This window comes from Marmota marmota, unplaced genomic scaffold (genome assembly GCF_001458135.2).
Source record: "Marmota marmota marmota unplaced genomic scaffold, marMar, whole genome shotgun sequence".
In the NCBI taxonomy this organism is placed as follows: domain Eukaryota; kingdom Metazoa; phylum Chordata; class Mammalia; order Rodentia; family Sciuridae; genus Marmota; species Marmota marmota.
In genome coordinates this window covers 25,216,214-25,242,157 of record NW_026000005.1, presented here as the reverse complement: position 1 = coordinate 25,242,157, position 25,944 = coordinate 25,216,214, and the positions used below count along the sequence as shown (strand labels likewise).

Genomic DNA, 25,944 nt, shown 5'->3' with positions numbered 1-25,944 from the left:
AGAGACCGTCTCTTTTGCTTGATCTAAAATGTCTTTCTCCATGGTCTGAACCTCTAACAATTTACTTAACACCTTTTCGGTTTGTTTTTTACTAATTTCTAATCTACTATAAAGATAACGCAACCCAATAAGATAACACAAAACAAAACCGAAACTGAATGAAACAAAAACGGAATAAAAAATCGTTGTATCAATTTTCTCTTCCTCAGGGCCGACAAACTTCAAACCTTTAGCCAACCATTTTTCCCAGTTTGCCTGAGAAATTTCTAGGGATAGGCAGCTTGAAACAAAAACAAAATAAATCAAAACAAGAACACATTGTTTTTTGAAATGGTCACCCATTCTCTCACCTTCCCTCAGGGGCGAGCAATTTCACTTACCTCTAAGTTTCAGACGTTCCTCGTACAGGCCACCAAATGCCGCAGTCTGGCTGGGCACAAAATCACGAGCGACTCTCAGCCTTGTAGATTCAAACAGCAATTCTTTATTCCCGAACTCACATCGGTACTCTACAAACACGTTCTGGGCAAATCCACGTTCTGGGCAAAATCCACACACTCCACCGGGCTCTGAATCCCAAATACTCTCTGAATCCCGCGAGAACTCAATGGGAACCCAAGGAGTGGGCGTGCCTGAGGCAGCAGGATACGCCCTATTCCCAGCAGGGTACACCTTAAACCTGGAACCGCCCTAAACCCAAGGAGCGGGATACTCCCTAATCCCAGCAGGATACACCCTAAACCTGGATCCACCTTGGTCCTTGAGCAAGGTCACCTTACATGCAATGTCACTGCGAATGACCTGGGTCATGCCATGCGTCATACCTACTTGGCAATGGCTCTCAGCAAGAGATGATAGACATTATTTCCAAGGAGATTCCGGTTGGTAGTGGAAAATTTAAAAATAAACGAATGACAAATATAGTGTTAAGAGTGATAAAAGAAGCATGACAGAAGAGGGGAATGATGTAGTGGTTAAGAGTTCAGGCTCTCGGTCCAACAAATCTAAGTTTAGATCCTGCCTCTACAATCGCAGTTTGCATGATCTTGAGAAAGCCTGTCTGTTGATATTCTTTCTTATAATTGAGAATAAAAATAGTTCTTACCTATTGTATAAGATTCTTATGAGGATCAAATTAGATCATAGATGCCTGGCAGCTAGTAAATTTTCAATAACATTGATTATTATTTACAATAATAATAATAATTATTATAATTTTCTGTAGGAAAATAATGTCAGGAAATGGTTCCAAGGCAAGGTGGCATTTGAGTTGAATATTGAAGAACAAAAGGAAGTTGGCTGGGCCTGGGAGGAAGCTATTGAATTGCTTTTGTTTTTAAATTATGCCCTGCCAGACTCCTCAAAAGATTTTAGGTAAGATAATGAATTCAATGATAGTCAATTGAATTCAAGATGCCTGTGAGTAACAAGGGATTTTTTTTTTTTTTCTTCTCAGCACTGGGGATTGAACCCAGGGTTGCTCTACCACTGAGCTACATCCTCAGTCCTTTTTGAGACAGGGTTTTGCTAAGTTGCTCAAGGCTGACTTGGAACTTGCAAGCCTCCTGCCTCAGCCTCCCTTAGAAGCTGGAATTACAGGTGTTCCCAGTGACACAGGATGTTTTGATCTCTTCATTTTAACCCCTTCTACAATCCCAGGTCTTACATAGTTGCTGATTTTTAATTGTAGCTCCATACATGAATACAACTGTTAATATATCTTTCACTTGATTTTTAACACTGCAGATAAAAATAACATAAAATTAAAGATGCCAGTCCAGTATTTTATTTTGATTAAAAAACTGACATTTGGGCTACTAGTAGAGTGCTTGCCCAGCATGTGTGAAGCATTGGGTTTGATCCTCAGCTCCGCATAAAAATAAATAAATAAAATAAGGGTATTGTGTCAAAAAAAAGAAACTGACATTCAAGACTTCTTAACCCAGGAAAACTGACTTTGTTTACAAAAGAAAAGGGGCAGCAAAATGAGAACACTTTAGTAGACATATTAGATTAATTTGGTATGGGCCAAAAAAAGAAAAAGTAAAACTGATAAAGAAATCTTTGTGTAAATAACTATAGAAAATAATTCAAATTAATACAAAACAAAGGAATATCAATAAAAATATTTAGCTGAGTGCCGGTAGCATTTGCCTGTAGACCCAGCTCTTCAGGAAGCTGATGCAGCTGGATAACAACTTCAAAGCCACCCTGGGCAAATTAGCAAGAGCTTGTCTCAATAAAAAAGGGTTGGAAATATACCTCAGTGGTAGAGTGCTTGCCTATCATTCACAAGGCCCTCATTTCAATCCCCCATACAACAAAAAAGAAAAAAATTCATAACTTAATTGCATTCTACAGGAAGTTAATATAGAAATTAAATGGTCAAAATTAAGTTTATTCCAAAAGATACACTTTGGCTGGGCGTGGTAGTGCATGCCTGTAATCCCAGCAGCTTGGGAGGCTAATGCAGGAGGATCATGAGTTCAAAGTTAGCCTCAGGAACTTGGTGAGGCTCTAAGCAACTTAGTGAGACCCTGTCTCTAAATAAAATATTTTAAAAAAGGGGTGGGGATGTTGCTCAGTAGTTAAGTCACCCTGGGTTCAATCTGTGGTACAAAAAAACAACAACAACAACAAAAAAACCTTTGGCTGAAAAGTCATCCATATTAATATAATTCTAACATGTTTGCATTCATAAACAGAATCAGAACATCCTTGGGTGCAAAAGAGTGGATCAGAATCTTCAGGGCTTACCTGACATTCCAAGTGGATGAGCCTCGAAAGCAGTTGGAGCTCTCTGTCTACAGTTTAAGAAATCATTGATACAAATCCAGATTTGGAACTCATCACTGTGTAAAGTATTAATCTGTTTTATAAGTGTTTGTTGAATGTTAAGATTCTTTTTAGTCAGATCTACAAGCATTATGTATAGAGGAATTGCACCTGTAGAGTCAACCATTTTAATTTAACTCTTACTGAATACACAAATGAACTCAAACAGCTTAGAGAATGATAATTGGAGAAACTGAAGCCTACCAATGCTTGGACATTGCAAAGTCCTCCCTCCAAATAGAATATGTTTGGTTATAAGATGAAATATTTTTATCTTTATGTTTCTAATAATTCACTGAACTTTTCTCATATATATTTTTTCCTTTTAAATTTGTTCCCATAGATTTCCTCATTCTCCACCCTACCAAGGTCATGGAAGATTTAGAGGAACCATTATTTGAAGAATTTGATAATTATTCCTATGCCTTGGAATATTACTCTCCAGAGTCTGGTATGGAGGAAAAAGTCCACCTGGGAATTGTTCACTGGGTCTCCCTGGTGTTATGTGGTTTAGCATTTGTCCTGGGAATTCCAGGAAATGCCACTGTCATTTGGTTCACAGGATTCAAATGGAAGAAGACAGTCACTACTCTCTGGTTTCTTAATCTAGCTATTGCGGATTTCATTTTTGTTCTCTTCCTGCCCCTGTACATCTCCTATGTGGCCATGAATTTCCACTGGCCCTTTGGCATCTGGTTGTGCAAGGCTAATTCCTTTATTGCCCAGTTGAACATGTTTTCCAGTGTGTTTTTCCTAACAGTGATCAGCCTGGACCGCTATATCCACCTGATTCATCCAGTTTTGTCTCATCGGCACCGAACACTGAAGAACTCTCTGATTGTTATTATATTGGTCTGGCTTTTGGCTTCTCTAATTGGCGGTCCTGCACTGTACTTCCGGGATACTCTGGAGCTCAATAACCACACTCTTTGCTATAACAATTTCCATGAGCATAATCCTGACCTCACCCTGATGAGGCACCACATTCTGACTTGGGTGAAATTTATTGTTGGCTACCTCTTCCCTTTGCTAACAATGAGTATTTGTTACTTGTGTCTCATCTTCAAGGTCAAGAAGCGAAGCATCCTTAGCTCCAGTAAGCATTTCTGGACAATCCTGGCTGTGATCATGGCCTTTTTGATTTGCTGGACTCCCTATCACCTGTTCAGTATTTGGGAGCTCACTATTCACCACAATAGCTATTTCCACCAGGTGTTGCAGGCTGGAATCCCCCTCTCCACTGGTTTGGCATTCCTCAATAGTTGCTTGAATCCCATCCTTTATGTCCTAATTAGTAAAAAGTTCCAAGCTCGCTTCAGGGCCTCAGTTGCTGAGATACTGAAGTACACGCTATGGGAAGTCAGCTGTTCTGGCACAGTGAGTGAGCAGCTCAGGAACTCTGAAACCAAGAATCTGTCTCTCCTGGAAACAGCCCAATAAGTTTACTTTTCCACAAATCAGTACCAGGTTTTTGTGTTGGTCCCCTGACAAATGCTTCCAGTTTAAATTTGGTTCCAAGATTTAGCACTGACCATGTTTTGTTTTGTTCATTTTGTTGACATCATATTTTTTGTGTGGATATAAAACTTAGAAAGGATCTGTACAATATTTTTTCTGCACTTAATGATCTGTGTCATTCTTGCTAATTATATCACAGTGAATTAATCATCACTGTTGAAGCAGTATTGTTTTTATCTTAACTTTTTAAAGACCATAATTGTTAATATTAAGTGACTAATTAAAAAATGTTAAAATGTTTGCTTAAATCCATTTTAATTTTTACAAGTAACCTATTAGACATATTCTTAAAATACATGTATACTTCTTTATGTAATCTATTCACATTTGTGAATTAAAGTGACAGTTAATTTAAAATTTTTGTTCCAATTAACTACCATTATCCAATAAACTGCTCCAAAATATAGTTGCTTAAACAGGAATTATCGTCTCACAAACTTAAGCATCAGGAATTCAAAGGCACAGAAGGGAGGTTTGTCAGTGCTTTGCTGTCTGGTGCCTCAGCTGGACTTGGTTGTGCAAAAGGCTGAGGCTTGGAACAGTTGAGGTCTGGCTGAGCAGCTTCTGTCTCATCCTTTCACTCCCCATACAGGTACCCCACCATGGCTCTTCAGGGTGGCCAGAGCTCCAAAAGCCAATGTGGAAACTTCTAGTCCTTTTAAAGGCTATGAATGGAACAAATACAGTATTACTTCCATTGTACTTGATTGGTCAAAGTAGGACTAGGCTGGCTCAGATTAAAGGTGTGGGGACACAGAGCATCCCCTTCCCCCATCTCTTGATGGCAAGTGTCAAAAAACGTGTGCCCATCTCTCATCTCCTGATAAAATTGTTTTTGAAAAATTCCAGATATGTGCAAGTGTGTAGATTAAAAACACTGACATCCAGATGGTGGATAGGCCAGTCCAGTTCCACTGTAATTAGAGAATGCTTGAGGATGTAGATATTTCTACATTCTGCTCCTACAGGTATAGACACCAATGTGAGATCAATATAATATACCTTTAGGTCAGCCTTCTATTTTTTGTGCACTTACACAATCCTTAAACTCTCTTAAGAAAAGAAAGTGCTGCCCTCTGGTGGCTCTTTTGTTACTAATAATCTGAAAATTTCCCCCTTGATTTTAGGTTTAGATATATGATCTGATTAAATCCTCTTCATAATGAAAATTTTTTCACACTTTGGTACTCACAACATAAAATCAGACTAAAAGGAAAGAGCACTGAGGATTGTTTGAAGAAACTGACCTAAATAAATCATTTTAATTTCTTTGGTTCCTGCCCAAAAAATGAGACATTCAAAGATAATTTCCACTGGGTGCACACCTATAATCTCAGGGATTTGGGAGGCTGAGGCAGGAGGAAAGTTTGAAACCAACCTCAGCAACTTAGTGAGACCTGTTTCAAAACAAAAAAAAGGGGACGGGTAGGGATATGGCTTAGTGCTTAAGTAATCGTTCGTTCATTCTCTAGTACCAAAAAGGGGAAAAATCCATTTTCCAAGCTGTACTTTTATAAAAATTAGTTTAAAAAACACAAACACCCACATATACGAATATATAAATCTAAGAATTTGTGTCAATTAAATATTAGACATATCCCAAACTCAGCTGTAGGGGCTGGGGATGTAGCACAGTGGTAGAAAGCATTTGCTTGGCATGCACAAGGCACTGTATTCAATACCCAGCACCACTGAAAAACCAACAAAAAACACCTATTGGGCTAGGGTTGTGGCTCAGCGGTAGAGCGCTCACCCCTCACGTGTGAGACCTGGGTTTGATCCCCAGCACCACATAAAAATAAACAAAATAGGCACTGGGTTCAATCCTCAGCACATTAGTATCAACAACTAAAAATATCTTAAAAAAAAGGTTCTGTGAGGTGTGGTATTACATGTCACATGCCTGCAATCCATCTTCCAGGAGGGTAAAATAGGTTTTCAAATCAGAAACAGCCTGGGCAATTTAAGACTGCATCTCAAAAAATAGAAATGGCCAATAGGACTGCCCCAGGTTCAATACCCAGTACTGCCCCCAAAAAAAGGTTTACTTCATAAAGGCATTATTTTAAATCTGTAACATGTATTTACAAGTGTTTTTATGACAATTTTGGCACGCTTTCCCTAACCCAACTTCCCTCCTCTAGCACTGTAATATGTCCGATATCTTCTAACACTTAATGTTATTTTTGAGTGAGATTTGTCATCAAATCAATTTTAAGATGTTGGCTTATGGCAGGGCATGGCAGCACATACCTACTTTGTTGGCTGAGGAAGGAGAACTAAGAGTTCAAAGCCTGATGCGGCAAAAGCAATGTGCTTAGAAACTCAGTGAGGCCCCATCTCCAAATCAAATGCAAAATAAGGCTGGCATGAGACTCAGTTTAGGAGTTTAATCCCCCGCACCCAAAAAATGGTCTGGGAATGTAACTCAGTAGCAGAGTGCTTGCCTAACACCTACAAGGTCCCAAGTTTGATTTCCAGTAACACAAATAAGGGCAGGGCAAGTTAAACAGACTGTGTCATTAGCATGATACATTGCTGACGACTTCACTAACAGGTACAGAACTACATCAGAATTGCTAAATATTTAATAAGAATGTTAAATTTTTATTATCTATTAATTATATAGCATTGAATTCCTTCCCTCAAAATGAAAAGGAATGCACAGACCACTCTTTTCTTAAATGACTCAAGAGCCAAGGGTAATCTTTCAAGCTTTTATTTAAGTGCAACAATCCAAGATGGATTTTAGATCTTGTTAAAAGCAGCCACGTCCATGGACTGCACATAGTCCTCAAATGCAGTGATCCGTTCCTCCAGCATATCTGTTCCAACTTTATCATCTTCAACTACACACTGTATTTGAAGTTTTTTAATACCATATCCCACTGGAACTAGTTTAGCTAAAAAGAACATTAAGAAAAATCTGAAGTTAGAAAAGTCTTGTTAATGCGCATAGGTTGAAAATATACGCAAATTCCAGATTTCAACTTCAAAACCCAAAAATTAAACTCACAGGAACCCCAGACCAAGCCATCCGCTTGAATGCTCCTGACACACTCCTCTAATTTTGCCATATCCGTCTCATCATCCCAAGGTTTCACATCTAGTAAGATGGAAGACTTGGCGACAAGTGCAGGTTCTAAAAAACAAGAAACAGCATTATTTAAAATAATCATGTTTTCACCATAATACAAATATCAATTGGTTTTGGAAGCATGACATCCTTAGCCAAACATAACTAAACAATACATCATGTGTCTGTCACACACATGTGCCCACTTTCTCTTTGGCTAAGAAAGAGGCATATAATTGTGTAACAGTTTATTTCCCACAGAGGAATGCCACAACTGCTACCATTAGAACAGCTGCAGACCAGTAGCTGTGGAAGTTTTATGAAAGGTTTTGAAACACTGATCTATTCAACAAAAGTGGAGGAAATTACTTTGAGGTCAAGATTTGAAAAAGATTATTCATATTACTATGAAATGAAGACAAATGACCTACTTTTGGCTTTCTTTGATTCATACTGTGCAAGGCGTTCTTCCCTTAGCCTCTTTGCTTCTTCACTTTCCTGTAAAGAAAAAAATATATTTCACAAAGCTGGTTACTCCTCTGCTGAAAGCTGGAGGTGGTGATATCATCACAAGACCAGCTTTATCAGAAAAAAGCAAATCCATCACGAGCTCAGCCGAAAGATGGTGATTTGATTTTATTCATCATGTAACCAGTGTGAATCAATGTTTTAAAGGCAGATGATAATAAAAGCCAGGATTCAAATCCAGGTAATCTGGCAATAACATTCATACTTATACACAAAGGTACACTGCCTATATATTGTATATAAAAAGTTGTCATACCTCTTCATCATCAGATCCAAAGAGATCAATGTCATCATCATCTTTGCTATCTGTAGCTCCACTCCCTGTGGTGTCTTCCACATTGGCAGGGCCATACTTTGCCAAAGCTTTCTTCACTCCTGGAAGGCTTGAAAAAAAAAATTCAATTCAATCACTATTAGGTTGGTATAATGTCCTTTCCTGGACAATGTGAGATTTTATATTTATAATTGTGTATAGTTAGGTCCCTTTTGTATTAAGAATTCACTCTTTGCAAACCTCCTACCTCAGCCTCCTGAGTAGCTGGGATTACAGATTTGTGCTCCTGAGCCCGGTTAGAATTTACACTTTAACACACTCCCAAGTAAACACTTTTGTAAGTCCAACTCCTCACCCAACAAACATTAGTACCATGTGAGATGTCACATTCAATACTCACTATGATTTACTCTTTCAGTATCAAGATTTCTGTTTGAGATTTCATTAAGTATGCTCAGTTCCATTCTTAGTGAACTGGAATCCACTTCCCCAAACTTCCACCCTTGTTGGTAGTTTCAGAAGAATGGCCAAGGACTGAATGATTGAGCCACCCTCTCACCCCATCGGTGGCCCCCCCCAGGTCAGGGTCCAAGCACATTGGCAGGGCAGTGTGGGGAAAAGTTGAATTGCTGCAGTCTTATTCTTCAGATAGATACAAAGATACTTTTACCTGGCCTTTTCCTTTTCATAAGACTTGATGTGATTATACCAACGTAGGGCATGGCACAAGTCCGCAGGCGGGGGGCCAGAGACGGCTTCAAATACTGCCACATCTGCTTGTGATGGCACATACCTGCCAAAGATAAACAATTATACGTTTTTAAATGACACAAACATCAGAAAATAAATTACATAGCTAATCAGTCAACATAATTAATGGGATCTCGCCCACTTATTACCGAGATGAGTTGCTTAAGTTTTTAAATTATAAGCTGCTTAAGATCAGAGACCATCTGTTTAGTTAAACCACGCTATCCGGAGAAATACCTGCCACTTGAGTAGATCTCAAAGTCTGTGCTCTATCTACAGGCTAACACTTCCTAACTTAGTAAAGAGGTAGAATACAAACTTGGTTGAATCATGTAAGTGGAAATAAAGCACATTTTGACTTTTACTCTATAACATCGCCCTCCCTGGAGGCGGTGCTCGAGCCGGTCCCGGGGTCTAGCCTCCTTCCCCCCTGCTCCTGGGGTGGCTGCGCCACGTGGCCCCGGACGCCGGGCACCAGAAGCTCCCTAGCCGCCCCGCCTCGGCAGGTCCGCTCACCCCTCGATGTAGCTCTTGTCCGCCAAGTAATCATTGAGCACCTGGAGGCCGGCCGGGCTTTTCAGGTCTCCGAAACCCATAGCCTTGTCTGTTACCGGTAGCTGGATAGCAGCGGAGGAAAAGAGCGCGAGAGGTCGGCGACTAGCGCTGAAAGAGAGAAAAGGGCCCCAGCCGTCCGGAAATTTCCTTATATAGAGATGGAGGCGTTTCCCTCCGCTGCACCCGGCTAAAGGTTAAAGGTCAAATTACGTTACTATTCACATTCTTCCACGTAAAAATCGGGGAGTTCTGAAGTTCTGTATTAAATGGCCCATAAGTGGTCCGCGCACATTTCGGTGTTTTTTTTTTTTTTGAAAATAAATTAACAGAAGGGGCATTTCTTAAGTTCGTACCTCCGCGGCTTCCAAAAACTACAGGAACCGCCCCTTGAAATGCCGGAGATGACCGAAGGCGCTTGGTCTCGAGGTTCCGGCTACTTCCGGCGGAACTGCAGGTCCAAGTCGTCTGCCCCGCCTCTTCCGAGCCCTTCGTCAGGTTGACGGGAATTGCCGAATTTAACCGAAATGTGAAATTATCGAATCAGGGTTTCTGGTCCCTCTTGGCTTTCCGTTCACCAGGCCCGGCTGACAGAATTAGCCGAGACCGCCATATTGGATAAGTTGCCGGGTCTCCGAGGGGTCAGTGTGGGCCGGACACTCCAGCTGAGCAGCTGCAGCGGCTCCGGGCAGAAGGTGAGGTAGTGTTTAGGTGAGAAGGCTGAGTGATCTCGGCCAGAGTTTTATTTTTTGACGGGACTGCCTTATTTGGCCCAGGCGACTCGTTCTCCTTTGCCCTTGACTGGGCACCGCCTCCTGCCCTGCCGCCTTGGGAACCCCTGAGTTCCGGCAGGTGAGAATGTTAGTCTTGGTTTCTGGTCCGATGGAGCAGAAAGGAGGAGGGTCGGGAGACCCTCTGAAACGCTTGCCTGAATGCGGGCTTGTGAGCGATCTCTCCACTGCAGGGAAAATCAGGAGCAGGCCGTTTTGTTCCTCGGAAAAGCACCTGGGTCACAGTGATTTGGGCCTAAAGGCTTAAACATTTCCCACAAATTTCCATATGCTGCACCTGGGAGAGTACGTTATTACTTAGTCGCTGTTGCTTAGGCAACTGTTAATGCCTGTGATGGTTGTTTTGTCTACTAACCACTTTGGGTAGCACTTTTTATTCCTTTTCCTGACGCGGAAACTGACAAAGGACTTTAAAAGAGTTAGCGTAAGGTCGCACTTATAAACACAGTTACGTTATTTACAAGTTCTTGGGTTCTAAACCCGTTTCCTGTAAGATCATGGATCAGACACAACTCTCTTCACCCATGAACTGAGAATATAGAAAATGTAACGGGAATTGTTTTTGATGAATAAACATCAAATTCCTTTTTGTTTTTGAAAAATGTTTCTTTTCATTGAGTTGTGAATCATTACATTTAGTGTTTATAAGCCTGCAAGAGCACCTGCAAGTGCTCTTTTTAATTCCAGGCAAGTGGTCTCTAAATTACAGCCAGAGATTGGAGACGTTAGTTCACTTAATAAATAGTTCCTGAACATGTACAGTAAACCAGAAGTTAGTCCATAAAGAAGAACAAAATGGGTTATATGGGTGGGAATTTATCAGGAAATTTTAAAATAGGCTGATGAGGAAAGCCTGAGAAAAGACCTTTAAGCCAAAATCCGAAGGATGGGGAGGGACCAGAAAGATCTGAGGGAAGAGCCTTTCAGGATGAGAGCAGGTATAGAAGAATGTGGAAGCTAGGAAACCTGGGAAGAGGCTATTGAAATGGTGCAGGCAAGAGGGGGATAGTGACTTGGAATAGGGTAATATTTTGGAGGGAGAGAACTGAATGGGTGCAGAATATGTGGTGGAGAAGGTGGAGTATTATAGTCCCTATGTGGAAAAATGTAGGTTCTAGTTTTAGAGGTGATTAGTCATTGACATTTTCCCAACAAAAGTACAGTTTTCCTCTGTATCTGCAGAGTCCACATTTGCAGATTCCCCATCTTCAGATTCAGCCAACTTTGGATCAGAAGTATTCAGGAAAAAGTTTTGGAAAATTTGAAAAAACAAAACTTGAATTTGCTGTACACAGAGCACTAAGTTGCATCCAGGAGAATGAAGTGATGTGTGGGCATACCCTGCTATAGTCTTCTGCCATTTCACAGATCTTTAGTCTGTCTCCATAACTTATTTGTTTGAGCATTTTCCACCTCAAAGTGACTTGATCTTACCCATGAACTCTAGTTAGGCCTCTAAAAGGATAACTGTCATTATTTCCATTCCTATCCATAGATAAATATGTTTAAAGCATATTTGCAACAGAAGTGTTGCAAATCTGTATTTCTTATGTTGGAGCTATGCAGTGTTCCATTTGTTGCTGAATGTTCAACAGATAGGCTAATTTACACTACTTTTATATTGTGTTACTCTAATTCAGCAAATTCAGGTTTACTTTTATATGCCATCAGTAGTTTTTATTAGGACAGATGCTACTCATTTTGGAACTTGGTGATAAGACCATTTGGTCACTGTTTTTGTAAGGGCACTGTGCTAGGGCTTCAGAAAAGGGAAAGATCAAATTCCTTGCCCTCAAAGAGCTTATACTCTAATGGGTACTAAAATTGATACCTAACCTGCAGTTAAATAAATGGAATAATAAATACACACACACACACACACACACACAATGGGTATTGGTAGTAAAGGAACACAAAGGAAGAGTACTTCAGAACTGATTGTCAGTGCCCAATACAGCCTTAATTCAGCTTTCACTGGCAGTTATTGAACTCCTAGTAAGAGCACATTGCTTAGGAAGTATTATTATTCTTCTTTGGCTCTATACATAAAGAACTAGAAACTGAGGGGCTGGGGTTGTGGCTCAGTGGTGGAGTGCTCGCCTAGCATGCATGAGGCACTGGGTTTGATCCTCACATACATGTAAAATAATGATGTTCACCTAAAACTTAAGAATACATACTTAAAAAAAAATAGAAACCGAGTTGCCCAAAATTACTGGAATGTAACAGATGTGCAAATTTATTATGGAATTTATGAATTATTGTAATTGATAAATTAGTGAAATTAAACGAGATCTGAATGAAATTTCCTATTACATATCATCTATGATAAGCTTGCAAAATTTTTGCTTAAAATGTATATATGTTCTATTTTCTAATAGTATTACTGCGACTATTGAAGGTGTTTCACTGTTCAGATATTTTTGTTGATATATTATAATCACATGATTTTTATTTTAATACCTTTAAAAGTTCCAATGAAAAATGATGGGTTTAGAGCCTTAGCCTTTATTTTACACATAACTTTATTTTATACATAAATGATAATGTGAGTAAAGAGAAAGTTCAACCTATATGATCAACTGAGTACAAAAAAGAACTAAAAAGAGTGCAGGTACCTTTTCTGTTCGCCCATGTGTGTCTTTATTCAAGTGGTAATGTTTATATAATCCATTCCCATTCATTTTGGTAATTCAGCAAAACACAGGGCAGCATGTCAATTTAGCACTATTTATTTTATTTTGTTTTAGTATTGAAGATTTAACCCAGGGCACTTTACCACCAAGTTACATCCCCAATACTTTTAATTGTTTTTTAATTTTGAGACAGGGTCTTGCTGAGTTTCTAGGGTCTTGTTCAGTTGCTAAGGCCAGCCTTGAACTTGCAGTCCTCCTGTCTTAGTCTCCTTAGTCATTGGGATCACAAGCATGCACCATTATACCCAGCATCTTCAGCACTGTTGACATTTGGTAACTATTTTCAAGGATTGTCCTGTGCATTGTAGGATGCTTAGCAGCACTATGCCCTCTCCCCACTAGATGTCAGTAGCTTCTTCCTAGTTGTGAAAATAAATGTCTCCAGACCAAATTGCCAAATATTCCCTAGGAAGCAAAATTGTCCCTAGTTGAGAACCACTGTTTTAAAGCTTACTTTAAGCCTTGAGGATAGGTACTGAAGATAGAGTTCATTGTATAATGAGAGTATGTAAACATATAATTGCAAATCTATAAGGTAAATGTACTACTTAGCACTGAAAACAGATCTTAAGACACAGAGAAGACTTGCTTGCAAACTATCTCAGTATATTTCAGGAGCATTTAGGAGGTGACTACACTTACAACACACACAATGATAGAATGGATGCTTGTAGGAAAGGCAGAAAAGCTTTATTTTACACAGTGTTAATGATAAATTCAGTCATTCTTGTTTATTTTTCTATACTGTAGTGATTTAAATTTTATCTTTTCTTTGTGGTTATAAAATAGCAAAACTGCCCTTTCCATAGTATTAGAAAGCCCAAATTTAGAGCTAAGCACTGTGGCACAAACCTGTAATCCAAGCAACTCAAGAAAAATATAAGGGACTAGGGATGTAGCTCAGTAGTAAAACACCCCTGGGTTTAATCCCTGCTGCCAAAAAATTAATTAATTAATTAATTAATTAGTTAATGAAATAAAAAAACAAATTTATACACTAGCTACTCCTTTTGAGCTGATTGGCATTGTACAAATCACTTAAAGTTTCTGAGATTATTATCTGTAGAATTTGAGGGAAGGCAGGAGTGGCTGAGGCAGGAGGATCACAAGTTCAAAGCCAGCCTAGCAACTTGGTGAAACCCTAAGCAACTCAGCAAGATCCTGTCTCTAAATAAAATATAAAAAGGGGCTGGGGATGTGGCCCAGTGGTTAAGCACCCCTTAGTTTAATCCCCAGTACCAAAAGAAAAAAAAAAAAAAGAACTTGAGGGAAAAATTTAATATCAGGACTTGTAAATGCTTAATGGCATATTATATATGAAGTGCTACAAAACAGAACTAAAAAGTTTGTAATTATGTGGGGTTTTTTTTCTATAATAATATAACTCTTTGTTTTATTTTTAGCAATATGTTAAGGATACCTGTTAGAAGGGCCTTAGTGGGCCTTTCTAAGTCTCCTAAAGGATATGGTAAGTTGTGTTTTGTTTTTACATTTGTGTATATGAGACTTTATTTTTGTAAAAATTGGTCTAAACCTTATATCCATAACATGTTTTAAATAAAAATACAGTGTTCACTTCAGCAGCATGTATACTAAAATTGGAACGAGACAGAGAAGATTAGCATGACCCCTGTGCAAGGATGACATATAAATTTGTGAAGCATTCCATATTTTCATGTATGTACAATATGTCCAAATATACTCTACTGTAATATATATCTAAAAAGAACAAATTTTAAAAATACAGACAAATTATTTAAGTTCACAGAATAATTTTCAGAATAAAACTGTGCGGGGGGGGAGCATAGTGGTGCAAGCCTATAATTCCAGCAGCTTGGGAGGCTGAGACAGGAGGATTACAAGTTCAAAGCCAGCCTCAGCAACTTAGCGAGGCCCTAAGCAACTCAGCAAGACTTTGTCTCTAAATAAGATATTTAAAAGGGCTGGAGATGTGGCTCAGTGGTTAAGTGCCCCTGGGTTCAATCCTTGGTACCAGAAATAAATAAATAAATAAAAGTAGACAATCATACTTTGATATTCAGGCTTGAAAAGGCTTTTTTTTCCTAATTCAATATTAAAAGTTTATATCTGGAGAAATAAGTATGAAATGAAGAAACATTTTGAATGCAGTGTTTATGTGATGTTAATTTTTCACCTCATTGTTTTGATGGTCAGTTCGAACCACTGCCACAGCAGCAAGCAACTTGATTGAAGTGTTCGTTGATGGTCAGTCTGTCATGGTGGAACCAGGGACTACTGTCCTCCAAGTAAGCATATATTCTAATTCTTTATTTTTGTGAGTGTGTTCTTCGATTTAAAAAAAAAAAAGTAATTCCTTTATATTGTTTATTCTAAAAAAAACCCCACTACATATAACAACATTATATGACACTATTTGGATTTTCAGTTGTGATATTTCAAAGTAAACTATCATTTATATGTGTTTGACAGTCTTAGTGAACTATGGTAGTTCTTTTGTTTCACTTCTGCCTTCCAAATGATACCCATTAAGAAATTTGAAGTTCTCTAAAATAAACTTTTGGTTACTATAGGTAAGTGGGAAAATGTAACCTTAGTTTGTTGTGGGCCTGCTTGATACTTTTAACTTTCATGTAACTTGTATTTTAATAATTTCTAGGAATGTGTCCTATAATGCAGGTATTTAGATGGTGGAATATTCTTGAATTCATGCCTTAAATACTCAATGTTCCAACTTCCCCCAGAAATATAACAGATTTGGTCTTGAGAAGTGATGCTTCATTCCATCTGCAGGTTAGCACAGAACTAAATGTTCATTGTTTATTTCAGCAGTCATTTCTAGGTTATCTGTGAGGCATTGATACAAAGCACTAAATATATAACAAAAATATGTTCAAGGTGCAATGGAAAGTATTTTGGCATAGATTAGGTGGTAGCAGAAAGAGATGTCAGGGGCATCTCACACAATCCCTGAGGAAGTTTTAAAGGATGAGTAGGTATGTTTATATGTGAATAAGGACAATGTGCATTTTCTGTGGAAAAATAATTAAGGCAGATAACTTGTTGTATTTAGGAAGCCTCAAATAGTTTGGTATTGATAAAACATGAGGTGTATGTAGGAGATGAGATAGCAGAAAATCAAGGTATGAGGAGGGGTAGGGCTAGTCATGAAATAAAATATTTGCCAATTAAAGAGCTTGTTGTTGGACCTTTGGAAAATTTGAAAGCTAGTAAGCACTTGACAATGACTATAGAGGATGTTAGTTTGGAGAACAGCAAAACCAGTGTGAGAAAAGGAAAAAAATATCTTGTATTTATGAAACACTAAATTTTAAAAAGCCTAAAATAGATAGTAGTAGTGGAATTGAAAACAAGAAGGATGTATTCAAGGGATAATAAGACACAGATAAACAGGCCTTTAGACCTGATAGAGAACAGGAGTTTTTTTTGTTTGTTTGTTTAAATGGGTTTTTGTTTTTTAGCTTATTTGTATGTAGGGGATAGAAACAGGTTGAATTTAAGCTGTCTGTAGAACTACATATTCAAATGCCTATTTAAGTCTGAAGTTTAGAGAAGTGAAATATCTGGACTATGGCTGAAGGTTTAAGTTTAGTCATCATGTAGAATGTGAGCTAGTATGAAGGCTGTGACAGTGTCTCATTTTTATACCTGCTGCATCTAGCACATTTTTGTGGACTAAATGGTTAAACACATTTTCCCTAACTAAATAGTTAAAAAATTGAAAGTTGATAAGATTAGAGTGAGAGCAGAGGATTGAAGAACTAGTGTAGAGGAAATTTGAACATGTTTATAGACTAATAGAAGAAGGAACTTGCAGAGAAGGAGGGTGGTAATTGGTAGAGTGAGGCTAATTCCTCTCTCTTGGCAAAAAGAAACTGGGAAGAGCTTCAGCTAGTGTAAGAATATGAGTCCTGGGCTGGGTGTATGGAGCCAAAGACAGAACTAGATAATATCCAGCTAGATGATGTGAGAGGTATCTCTAATCCAAAGGAAGGAAGTCCATATATGAAACCACTGGAACAGAGTTTAAGGGGGAGCCTTTGTAGACAGTGCTTTAGAACAGATGTGGGAAGTCAGTCTGAGAATACTTTATCCAGTTTCTCTTTCACATAAGATCAAGGCATGATGGTGGGTCTTAGATCTCCTGGGGCAGCTTCAGCGCCAACAGGGGTGCAAATCAAGAATCAAAAAAGGAGGGTATCAGAAATGAAATAAGAATGGGTGAAGATACAGATATTTATGGACAGGAAAAATAAAGTGGCCTCCCCACCCCCTTCTATTTTGACAAGAACAGCAATGAAGTCAGATTATTCCAGTGCTGATTTTGGCGGGGGTAGGGGGAATACTGGGAATTGAACCCAGGGATGCTTAACCACTGAGCCACATCCCTGGCCCTTTTTATTTTATTTTATTTTATTGAGACATGGTCTTGCTAAGTCGCTAAGCCTGCCTTTGAACTTGTGATCCCCCTTCTTCAGCCTCCCAAGTCATTGAGCTTACAGGTGTACATCAAGACATCAGACTCTAATGCAAATTTTTTAAAAATTTTGTCTTATAGGCTTGTGAGAAGGTTGGCATGCAGATCCCTCGATTTTGTTATCATGAAAGGTTATCTGTTGCTGGAAACTGCAGGATGTGCCTTGTTGAAATTGAGAAAGCTCCTAAGGTACTTAATTCCTATTATTCCACACCATGCTGTAGAAGGCAGAAAACAGTAAATCTTGCCACAAACTTTATTTAAAGTCAATACTGTCGTAGAGGAGAACTTAGCCCTGTTTACTTATTATCTGTAAATTCAATGTTTTTTGGGGGGAGACACAGTTGACTTATTTTGTTTCATAACTGGAAATACATTGATAGAAGTGCCTTACGAATCTAAGTGCCATGTAATTATAATGGGTCTAGAAATTAAATGTCATTTGCCAAGTAGCACATTTAAAGTGGTTATGTGGTACCATTTTCACTCAAGAGAAGGGTTGTAGTGAAGAGGTTCACTTTGAGTAGTTTAATTGCATTTTGGTGGTTAATAGCACCTACAAATGAAAGTATAGTTTTATGATGTTCTGTTTCACAGCAGAATAAAAAAAATGCATCAGCTATTAGAATATATTTAAGAAATAGAGTGTCTTAGTTTGTTTTGTTTTGCTATTTAAAAAATATATCTGAGACTAGGTACTTTATGATCTTTATAAAGAGATTATTTAGCTCACAGTTGAGATGTTAAAAGTCCCAAAATGAGGCATTCCTGTCTGGCTGGCCTTTGCTGAGAGGATCTCTGGTAGCTTCATAACATGGCAAAAGAGGAAGCAAGAGACCAGGGTGGGGTCTCACCTTGCTTTTTATAATAACACACTAACTGGAACTAATCTACTCCTCTGAGACCTAACCTCAGAGACCAGCATTAATCTGTTGGAATTCTATAACCTTCCATTAGGCTCTACCTCTTAAGAGGTCCCTCCACCTTTCAATACCATTAGTCAGGGGACCATGCTTCCAGCACCTAAACCTTTGGAGGATAAATCATATCCAAATCATAGCAATATCTTAATTGTTTATAGGAAGAATGTGAAATGCCAGTTATCCATATTATAACAATTAAAAGTTGGAAAATTCTGTCTGGAAAAATATTGGTTTTTGCTTGTTTTTTTTTTTTATTTTTTATTTTTTAGTTTCAGGTGGACACAATATGTTTATTTTACATTTATGTGGTGCTGAGGATCGAACCCAGCGCCTCATGCATGCTAGGCGAGCACTCTACCGCTGAGCCACTACCCCAGCCCCATACTTGTTTTTGAATATATAACTTAATGCTATTATGTAATTTAATGTTAAATATAGATATGAATTTTTCTGTTGAAATTCCAGGTTGTAGCTGCTTGTGCTATGCCAGTAATGAAGGGTTGGAATATCCTGACAAACTCAGAAAAATCTAAGAAAGCCAGGTACTGTGTTGTTACTAATGTAGTAGACTTTCTTAACATGATATTTAGACCTCCCATTGACTAGAAATTTAGTATCTAACTCTGAAGAAGTTGGTGTGCTTGGCTTATAAAAGTAATGGAGATAAGTACACGTATAAGGAAGTCAAGTCAGGGATTTATGGAATTAACTTTAAAATGGAATCATTATTTAAGACCCTTGTTTAGTAACTTCCTCAAGTTGTGATGAAAAAGAATTTAGATTTAATTTACTACGATTGTTATTAGTAATCGTACTAAATTAAATCTAATTTAATTTTCAGAAGCCCTTTCAACAACTTTTAACACTTATATATACTTATATATTGTTAAAAGTTATAATTTCCTAGGTTCTCTAGTGATATTTTATTCAAGACTCTTATAAACAGTTTTCAAATTTTGTTTAGTACTTCCAGAATGATAGTTACATTTGCATTTCTTATAATGCATGTAAAATCATTACCCCCTGTATAAGAAAAAGTTTATCTGTGAAGATAAGTAGCCTATAGGTAAGCCATTCAGAACAGAGTGCTAATTTATTTATGACATTTTTTAAAATTTATTCTTTTTTAGATATACATGACAGTAGAGTGTGTTTTGATATTATGTTATTTTATGTGTTTCAATTTTTCATACAGAGAAGGGGTGATGGAGTTCTTACTAGCCAATCACCCATTGGACTGTCCCATTTGTGACCAGGGAGGCGAATGTGATCTGCAGGTATTTAGTATAGTTTTTTAAATCTTCTTGATTCTCTCAGGTTTTAATTTCATTGGTAGCCTTAGATTGACTCTTTTGTCTGCTTAAGGATCAGTCCATGATGTTTGGAAGTGATAGGAGCCGATTTTTAGAGGGTAAACGGGCTGTGGAAGACAAGAACATCGGGCCATTAGTAAAGACCATCATGACTAGATGCATACAGTGTACTCGATGCATCAGGTAAGTTTTTTCTCTCTTTTGTAATATTATTGTAAATGTTCACAGAAGTTAGTAGAATAACAATGGAAAGGAGGGCAATTTTTGTTTAGTGGGGGAAGAGGGCTTCTGGTTTTAGTATGCCAATAAATGGGCCGGACACGTTGATACACTCCTGTAATCCCGGTGGCTTGGGAGGCTGAGGCAGGAGGATTGAGATTTCAAACCCAGTCTCAGCAGTGGCGACACTCTAAGCAACTCAGTGAGATCCTGTCTAGAAATAAAATACAAAATAGGGCTAGGGATGGATCTCAGTGATTGAGTGCCCCTGAGTTTAATCCCTGGTACCAAAAAAAAAAAAAAAGGCCAATAAATGAGTAAATTGTTCACTTTCAATTAATATCAACTTAAGTTGGATTTAAAAAGTAAAATTGAACTGAGTATATGGTGTATGCCTGTAATTCTAGCCACTTGAAAGACTGAGGCAGGAGGATCACAAATTTGAGGCCAGCATGAACAACTTAGCAAAACCCTGTCTCAAAAAGTTAAAAAAAAAAAAAAAAGACTCGGGATATAACTCAGTGTAGAGTGCCCCTGAGTTCAATCCCTAGTACTACAAGAAAAACAAACTAAAAAAATTAAATAAAAATTAAACCCTACAAGTATTCATCCTATGATAACTTGTTGAGCTGTCTGCCTAGGATTTGTACAGTTTTCTGTTTGCATATTGTATCTCAATTAAATGCAAATATTTATTGAATTGTCTTTATTCAAGGACTGTGCTCACCACTGAAAATATACTCATGGCTTTTTAGTGTTTTGAATATCATATTCTTTGTGACCATTAACAGGAAAAAATTTTCTGGACTCAACCATTTGACAGCATATTTTTATCTTATAGGTTTGCAAGTGAGATTGCAGGAGTAGATGATCTGGGAACAACAGGCAGAGGAAATGATATGCAAGTTGGCACATATGTTGAAAAAATGTTCATGTCTGAATTATCTGGGAATATTATTGATATCTGCCCTGTAGGTGCCCTAACCTCTAAGCCCTATGCCTTTACTGCACGGCCTTGGGAAACAAGGTATTGATCTTCTTCGACAATTTGTTTTTTAATATAATTTATTACTGTTCAAAGAATGTTCAGAAGTGGTTCCCTTTTTTTTTTTTTTTTTTTTTAGTTGAACATAATATCTTTATTTTTATATGTTGCTGAGAATCAAACCCAGAGCCTCACCCATGTTAGGTGAGCACTCTGCCGCTGAGCCACAACTGTAGCCCCTCTTCCTGAGTTTTAATTATTTTATTTGCTAAGTTTTTATTTGTTATTTTGTTTGTAAAATCATTTTATTGGAAGATAAGTAGTTATATTGAAGGATAGGATGAATCTGTGTAAATTAATTGTCACTTTCTTGAAAATTAATTCTAAAGTACTTATTTGCAAAATTATTCTTTTCACACGTTCTTTCAAGGTGTAAAATCGTCTTGATACTTTAAATTTATAGTCTCTTATTGTACATTGTTTTCAACCATGTGGAAATGTCATGTTTTATTTAACCATCTCCTGTTAGTATATGTTTATTTTAATTTTTTTTTAATTTTTTTCTTTTTTGTAGATGTAGATGGACAGAATGCCTTTATTTTATTTATTTTTATGTGGTGCTGAGGATCGAACCCAGTGCCTCATGCATGCTAGGCAAGCGCTCTGCCGCTGAGCTACAGCCCCAGCCCCTAGTATATGTTTAGCTCGTTTGTAACTCTATATAAATCTGTAGAAAACATTGCTATTCTGATTCTTTTGATAAAACCAAGAAATGGAGTAGGTAGATAGAACATGTGAGAATATTTTTAAGGTTCTTGAAATGTATTAAAAAAATTTCTCTCCAGTTTTTATTGTTGTTTGTGAAGAGGGATTGAACCTATGGACATTTACCACTAAGCTTCATCTCCCATCCTTTTGATTTTGATTTTGATGTAGGGCCTTGCAAGTTGCCAAGGCTGCCCTCAAAGCTGTGATCCTCATGCCTCAGCCTCCCAAGTCACTGGGATTATAGATGTGTAGCACTGTGCCTGGCTTATTTTAAAGTTTATATTTTTCAACTCCAGCTCTTTAATTTCTGAGTTCGTTTGTTGTTGCTTAAAAAAATAGTTTCTGGCTGGGCAGAAATCACAAATTCACAAGTTCAAGGCCAGCCCAGGCAAGTTAGTGAGAACTTGCCTCAAAATTTTAAAAATGGGCTTTGTAGAATGTTTGTCTAGTATACATAAAGCTCTGGATTCATTCCCCAGTTCCACAAAATAATAATGACAATAATAATAATTTCTCTTCTTACTGAGAATCTCTTGACTCATAGTTGTCATACTTCTCCTTTAATTCTTTAAATGGCTTTCCTTGAATGTATTTTTTTTTTAATTTTTTTTTTTTTTAGTTATAGATGGACACAATATCTGTGTTTTGTTTATTTATTTTTATGTGGTGCTGAGGATCGAGCCCAGGGCCTCCCTCATCCTTGCTAGGCAAGTGCTCTGCCACTAAGCCACAGCCCCAGCCCCTCCTTGAATGTATTTTAATATTTATTTTTATGTGCAATTTCTTAGAAATTGCCTGTGTCAGCATAGTTTAGTAGTCAGATGATTGTGCTCAAACAATGAGCCAGTAAGACTTCCATCCTCGGCCAATGGGTGGATAGAGGAGCATATTCAAAGTTCGGGCTATTTTTCAAGTCAGACCAGCTATGATAGTCAGCTTTTGTTTCTGTAACAATCTGAGCTAATCAACTTAAAAAGAGTAAAATTTTATTTGGCTCACAGTTTTGTAGGTTTCAGTCCACATTTGGCTGGCCACATTGCTTCTGGGCCTGTGGTGGAGCAACACATCTTGTCAGGATGTGTTCCCATTAGACATCACCTCTTAAAAGTTACATTACCTTCCAGTAGCACCAAGGACTGGGAACCAAGCTTTTAACACTTGGGTCTTTGTGGGAAACTTTCCAGATCCAAACTACAGCACCAGCTTTTACTTTGTCTTAAGTCTTCTGAGTCTTGGTGTTGTCCAACAGTGTTTGAATAGTATGGCCCTCTCTCGTGTCAGAATGGTTGCCCCAGATGACTACAACCTCACCCTAGTGCACTCTTGATGCTCATGAGCTATAGGGACCTCCAAGATACCATGTTTACAGGCAAGTTTGCCCCTTGCTCCAAATTGTGTAAATTGCCTCCATCTGCAGCACAGAGTCTCACATCTTCTCCTTGTCCCACCCTGGAAGAAATTCCAGATGGTGAAGAGGGGGATAGGCGTTGCACCAAATTAGACCACTACAGATTTTTACTGTTCTTACTCAAAGCAAAGCAGTTTTTCATGCATTAAAGCATGAAAAACAGATATGGCACGGTGGCACATACCTGTAACACCTATAATCCCAGCGTCTTCGGAGGCACAGAAGGATTGAAAGTTCACAGCCAGCCTCAGCAATGGTGAGGCTCTAAGCAACTCAGCGAGACCCTGTCTGTAAATAAAATACAAAAAAAAAAAAAAAATAGGGCTGGGGATGTGGCTCAGCGGTTGAGTGCCCCTAAGTTAAATCTCTGAACGTCCTTCCCCCCCGCCCCCCAAAAAAGCTTCTCACTCTGTTGTATGCTTTTGGTAGATGCCTTTAGATTGTATGCCTTTTCTGAAATGGTGTGTTTTTTTGTTTGTTTGTTTTGTTTTGTTTTTTTTTTGTCAAATTTTTTTCTAGCTTTGGTTTTGCTTTTTGGAAGGAGAAATACATTAAGCTCTTTAATTAGCTATAGCCAAAAATTCTGCCCTTGTTATTTATTTTGATGCTCAAATTGCCCCAGATTTAGCTAGTTGTAGCCCTTTTAAATTAACTTGTGTGGGGGCTGGGATTGTGGCTCAGTGGTAGAGTGCTCACTTGGCATGCACAAGGCACTGAGTTCGATCCTCAGCACCACATGAATGTAAAATAAAGATATTGTGTCCACCTAAAACTTAAGAATAAATATTTTTTAAAAAACTGACCTCTGTGTCAGACAATAGGTTTAAAGGCTTCATTATTACATTAGGAATTTTTATGATGTGTTCAAATATGGGCATACTTTATTATTGCAATTCCTCTGAGTTTCATTTTTTTTTAATAAGCACTGTACACTAAGCTATATTCTCAGCCCTGATCTGTAATCTTTTTTTTTTTTTTAATTTTTTATTTATTTTTTAGTTTTCGGCAGACACAACATCTTTGTTTGTATGTGGTGCTGAGGATCAAACCCGGACCGCACGCATGCCAGGCGAACGCGCTACTGCTTGAGCCACATTCCCAGCCCCCTGAGTTTCATTTTTTAAAAACTTAGATGGAATTGTACAAAAAAAAAAAATTTTTTTTTTTTTTTTTTTTTTTGTAAAACCAGGTAACAAAAATTGTTCTTATTCTCAAAATGAACATAGTAAATATAGTAAATATATGTTATTTTCTCAGAAAGACAGAATCCATTGATGTAATGGATGCAGTTGGAAGTAATATTGTGGTTAGCACAAGAACTGGAGAGGTAATGAGAATTTTGCCACGAATGCATGAGGACATCAATGAAGAATGGATCTCTGATAAAACCAGGTATATGCCATTTGGTTTTCCTTAACTTTTACAATTGATTTAGAATAAATTTTATGATAATTTCTTATGAAAAATATTTGTAGCCAGGCGTGGTGGTGCATGCCTGTAATCTCAGCCGCTCGGGAGGCTGAGACAGGAGGATCACGAGTTCAAAGCCAGCAATGGCGAGGCACTGAGCAACTCAGTGACACCCTATCTCTAAATAAAACACAAAATAGGGCTGGGGATGTGGCTCAGTGGTTGAGTGCCCCTGAGTTCAGTCCCCAGTACCTCCCCCACAAAAAAAAGAAAATATTTATATTTGTAAATTAGATAATGAATATATACTATTGAAATTTGAGCTTTTATGTAGAGAATGGGACAAAACTGGCATTAATGGTCCTAGGTTTATTGCTGGCTTTTGTGTTTACCTGGAGAAAAAAATTTTTCCCTCCCACATGGAGAAAGTGAAGTAAACTAAGATAGTTTTTCAAGGTATTGTTAATTGGAAAAAAGAAGCTAAATATAGGAGTTTGCACAGTGTGGTTTTGAAAAAATATCTAGAGGTACTCAAGTTTTGTAAGTAATGGTTTAGGGGCTGGGTCTGTAGCTCAGTGGCAGAGCACTTGCCTTGTATGTGTGAGGCACTGGGTTCGATCCTCAGCATCACATAAAAATAAACAAATAAAAATAAACATGCTGTCCATCTACAACTACAAAAAAATAAAAAAGATTTGGTTTTTCAGCTATTGTATTTTGTTGTGTTGTAAGTTTAAAATTGTTCATCTAGTTGAAAATACAAGAAATTTTTTAAAATAATATTTTAGGTTTAAGTGATGTTCATAAAATTATCTACTAATTCCTCTCCAAAAAAATGTAGAATAGTTATTTGTTCCTAGGTACTTATTCTGTTTGATAGTTAACCTATCTTGTATTTAAATAACATTTCTTGAAGATTTTAAACTTGAATATTTGCCTCTTCAGCAAGATTCTACAAACGAAATGGTGTGATTTCTGTTGTCTAGATTTGCCTATGATGGGCTAAAACGTCAAAGACTTACCGAGCCGATGGTCAGAAACGAAAAGGGACTTTTAAGCTATACTTCCTGGGAAGATGCACTCTCTCGTGTAGCTGGAATGGTAAAATAGAAATATAGAATAAATACACTGTGATTTTTCAAGAAACATTTTTACCAAACAGAGGGTAGATATGTCTTCCTTTCATTCCTGTTACCAAGATTATAATTGATCGCTTTTCATTTGATAGTTTTTAAGAGCCATGTGCTAGATGTAATGCTAGATGTGGTATACAGACCACTGACACATGATCCCTACCTTCCACAATGTTATAGTAAAGAAATATGCATAATTAAGCAATTATCTTACACTGCTATAGGTAGTTGTACCAGGACTAATATGAGAAAGACATGGAGAGGGAGGCCTAACAAATAGCATATCAA

At 37.8% G+C, this 25,944-nt stretch overlaps 3 protein-coding genes and 3 non-coding genes across 15 annotated transcripts in view; 3 read left to right on the top strand and 3 right to left on the bottom strand.

Annotated features, from left to right (window-relative positions):
- Cmklr2 (chemerin chemokine-like receptor 2) overlaps positions 1–4,432 on the top strand; it is a 68,721-nt gene extending 64,289 nt beyond the window's left edge. For 4 of the 6 annotated variants that reach the window (XM_048808397.1, XM_048808395.1, XM_048808398.1 and 1 more), the window contains 2 exons: positions 2,706–2,861; positions 3,179–4,432. In XM_048808397.1, the coding sequence (XP_048664354.1) occupies positions 3,208–4,275 (1,068 nt within the window). In that variant the 5' untranslated portion in view covers positions 2,706–2,861; positions 3,179–3,207 and the 3' untranslated portion in view covers positions 4,276–4,432. Of the gene's footprint in view, positions 1–764; positions 1,375–2,705; positions 2,862–3,178 lie in introns of those variants that run through there. The other 2 variants (XM_048808399.1, XM_048808396.1) reach the window with 2 other exon arrangements.
- Positions 4,433–7,056: 2,624 nt separating this feature from the next.
- Positions 7,057–9,823, bottom strand: Eef1b2 (eukaryotic translation elongation factor 1 beta 2). Its single transcript, XM_015481302.2, has 6 exons — positions 9,498–9,823; positions 8,902–9,024; positions 8,214–8,340; positions 7,861–7,927; positions 7,370–7,495; positions 7,057–7,256 (listed from the first exon to the last, which is right to left on the bottom strand). The coding sequence occupies exons 1-6, from the start codon at positions 9,575–9,577 to the stop codon at positions 7,102–7,104; spliced, it is 678 nt and encodes a 225-aa protein (XP_015336788.1). The 5' UTR covers positions 9,578–9,823; the 3' UTR covers positions 7,057–7,101.
- LOC125618386 lies at positions 7,609–7,743 on the bottom strand. Its single transcript, XR_007349669.1, has one exon. It is a non-coding gene; the product is annotated as a small nucleolar RNA SNORA41 (small nucleolar RNA).
- LOC125618383 lies at positions 8,006–8,084 on the bottom strand. Its single transcript, XR_007349666.1, has one exon. It is a non-coding gene; the product is annotated as a small nucleolar RNA SNORD51 (small nucleolar RNA).
- A 259-nt stretch (positions 9,824–10,082) lies between the features above and the next one.
- Ndufs1 (NADH:ubiquinone oxidoreductase core subunit S1) overlaps positions 10,083–25,944 on the top strand; it is a 35,011-nt gene continuing 19,149 nt past the window's right edge. Inside the window, exons 1-10 of one of the 5 annotated variants that reach the window (XM_015481299.2) lie at positions 10,083–10,151; positions 14,424–14,488; positions 15,196–15,287; positions 17,579–17,686; positions 18,886–18,962; positions 19,616–19,697; positions 19,786–19,916; positions 20,794–20,979; positions 24,371–24,505; positions 25,510–25,624. In XM_015481299.2, the coding sequence (XP_015336785.1) occupies positions 14,428–14,488; positions 15,196–15,287; positions 17,579–17,686; positions 18,886–18,962; positions 19,616–19,697; positions 19,786–19,916; positions 20,794–20,979; positions 24,371–24,505; positions 25,510–25,624 (987 nt within the window). In that variant the 5' untranslated portion in view covers positions 10,083–10,151; positions 14,424–14,427. The other 4 variants (XM_015481298.2, XM_015481301.2, XM_015481300.2 and 1 more) reach the window with 4 other exon arrangements.
- On the top strand, positions 14,589–14,695 carry LOC125618365. Its single transcript, XR_007349651.1, has one exon. It is a non-coding gene; the product is annotated as a U6 spliceosomal RNA (small nuclear RNA).

Bases quoted from the DNA above. Each gene is read 5' to 3' on its own strand.
- Eef1b2 (XM_015481302.2), bottom strand. From the start codon at position 9,577: ATGGGTTTCGGAGACCTGAAAAGCCCGGCCGGCCTCCAGGTGCTCAAT. The intron at 7,928-8,213 runs GTATGACAACTT...TTTTCTTTACAG, and splicing joins TTGGATCTGATGATGAAGAG to GAAAGTGAAGAAGCAAAGAG. The intron at 7,496-7,860 runs GTAGGTCATTTG...CTTGTTTTTTAG, and splicing joins TGAATCAAAGAAAGCCAAAA to AACCTGCACTTGTCGCCAAG.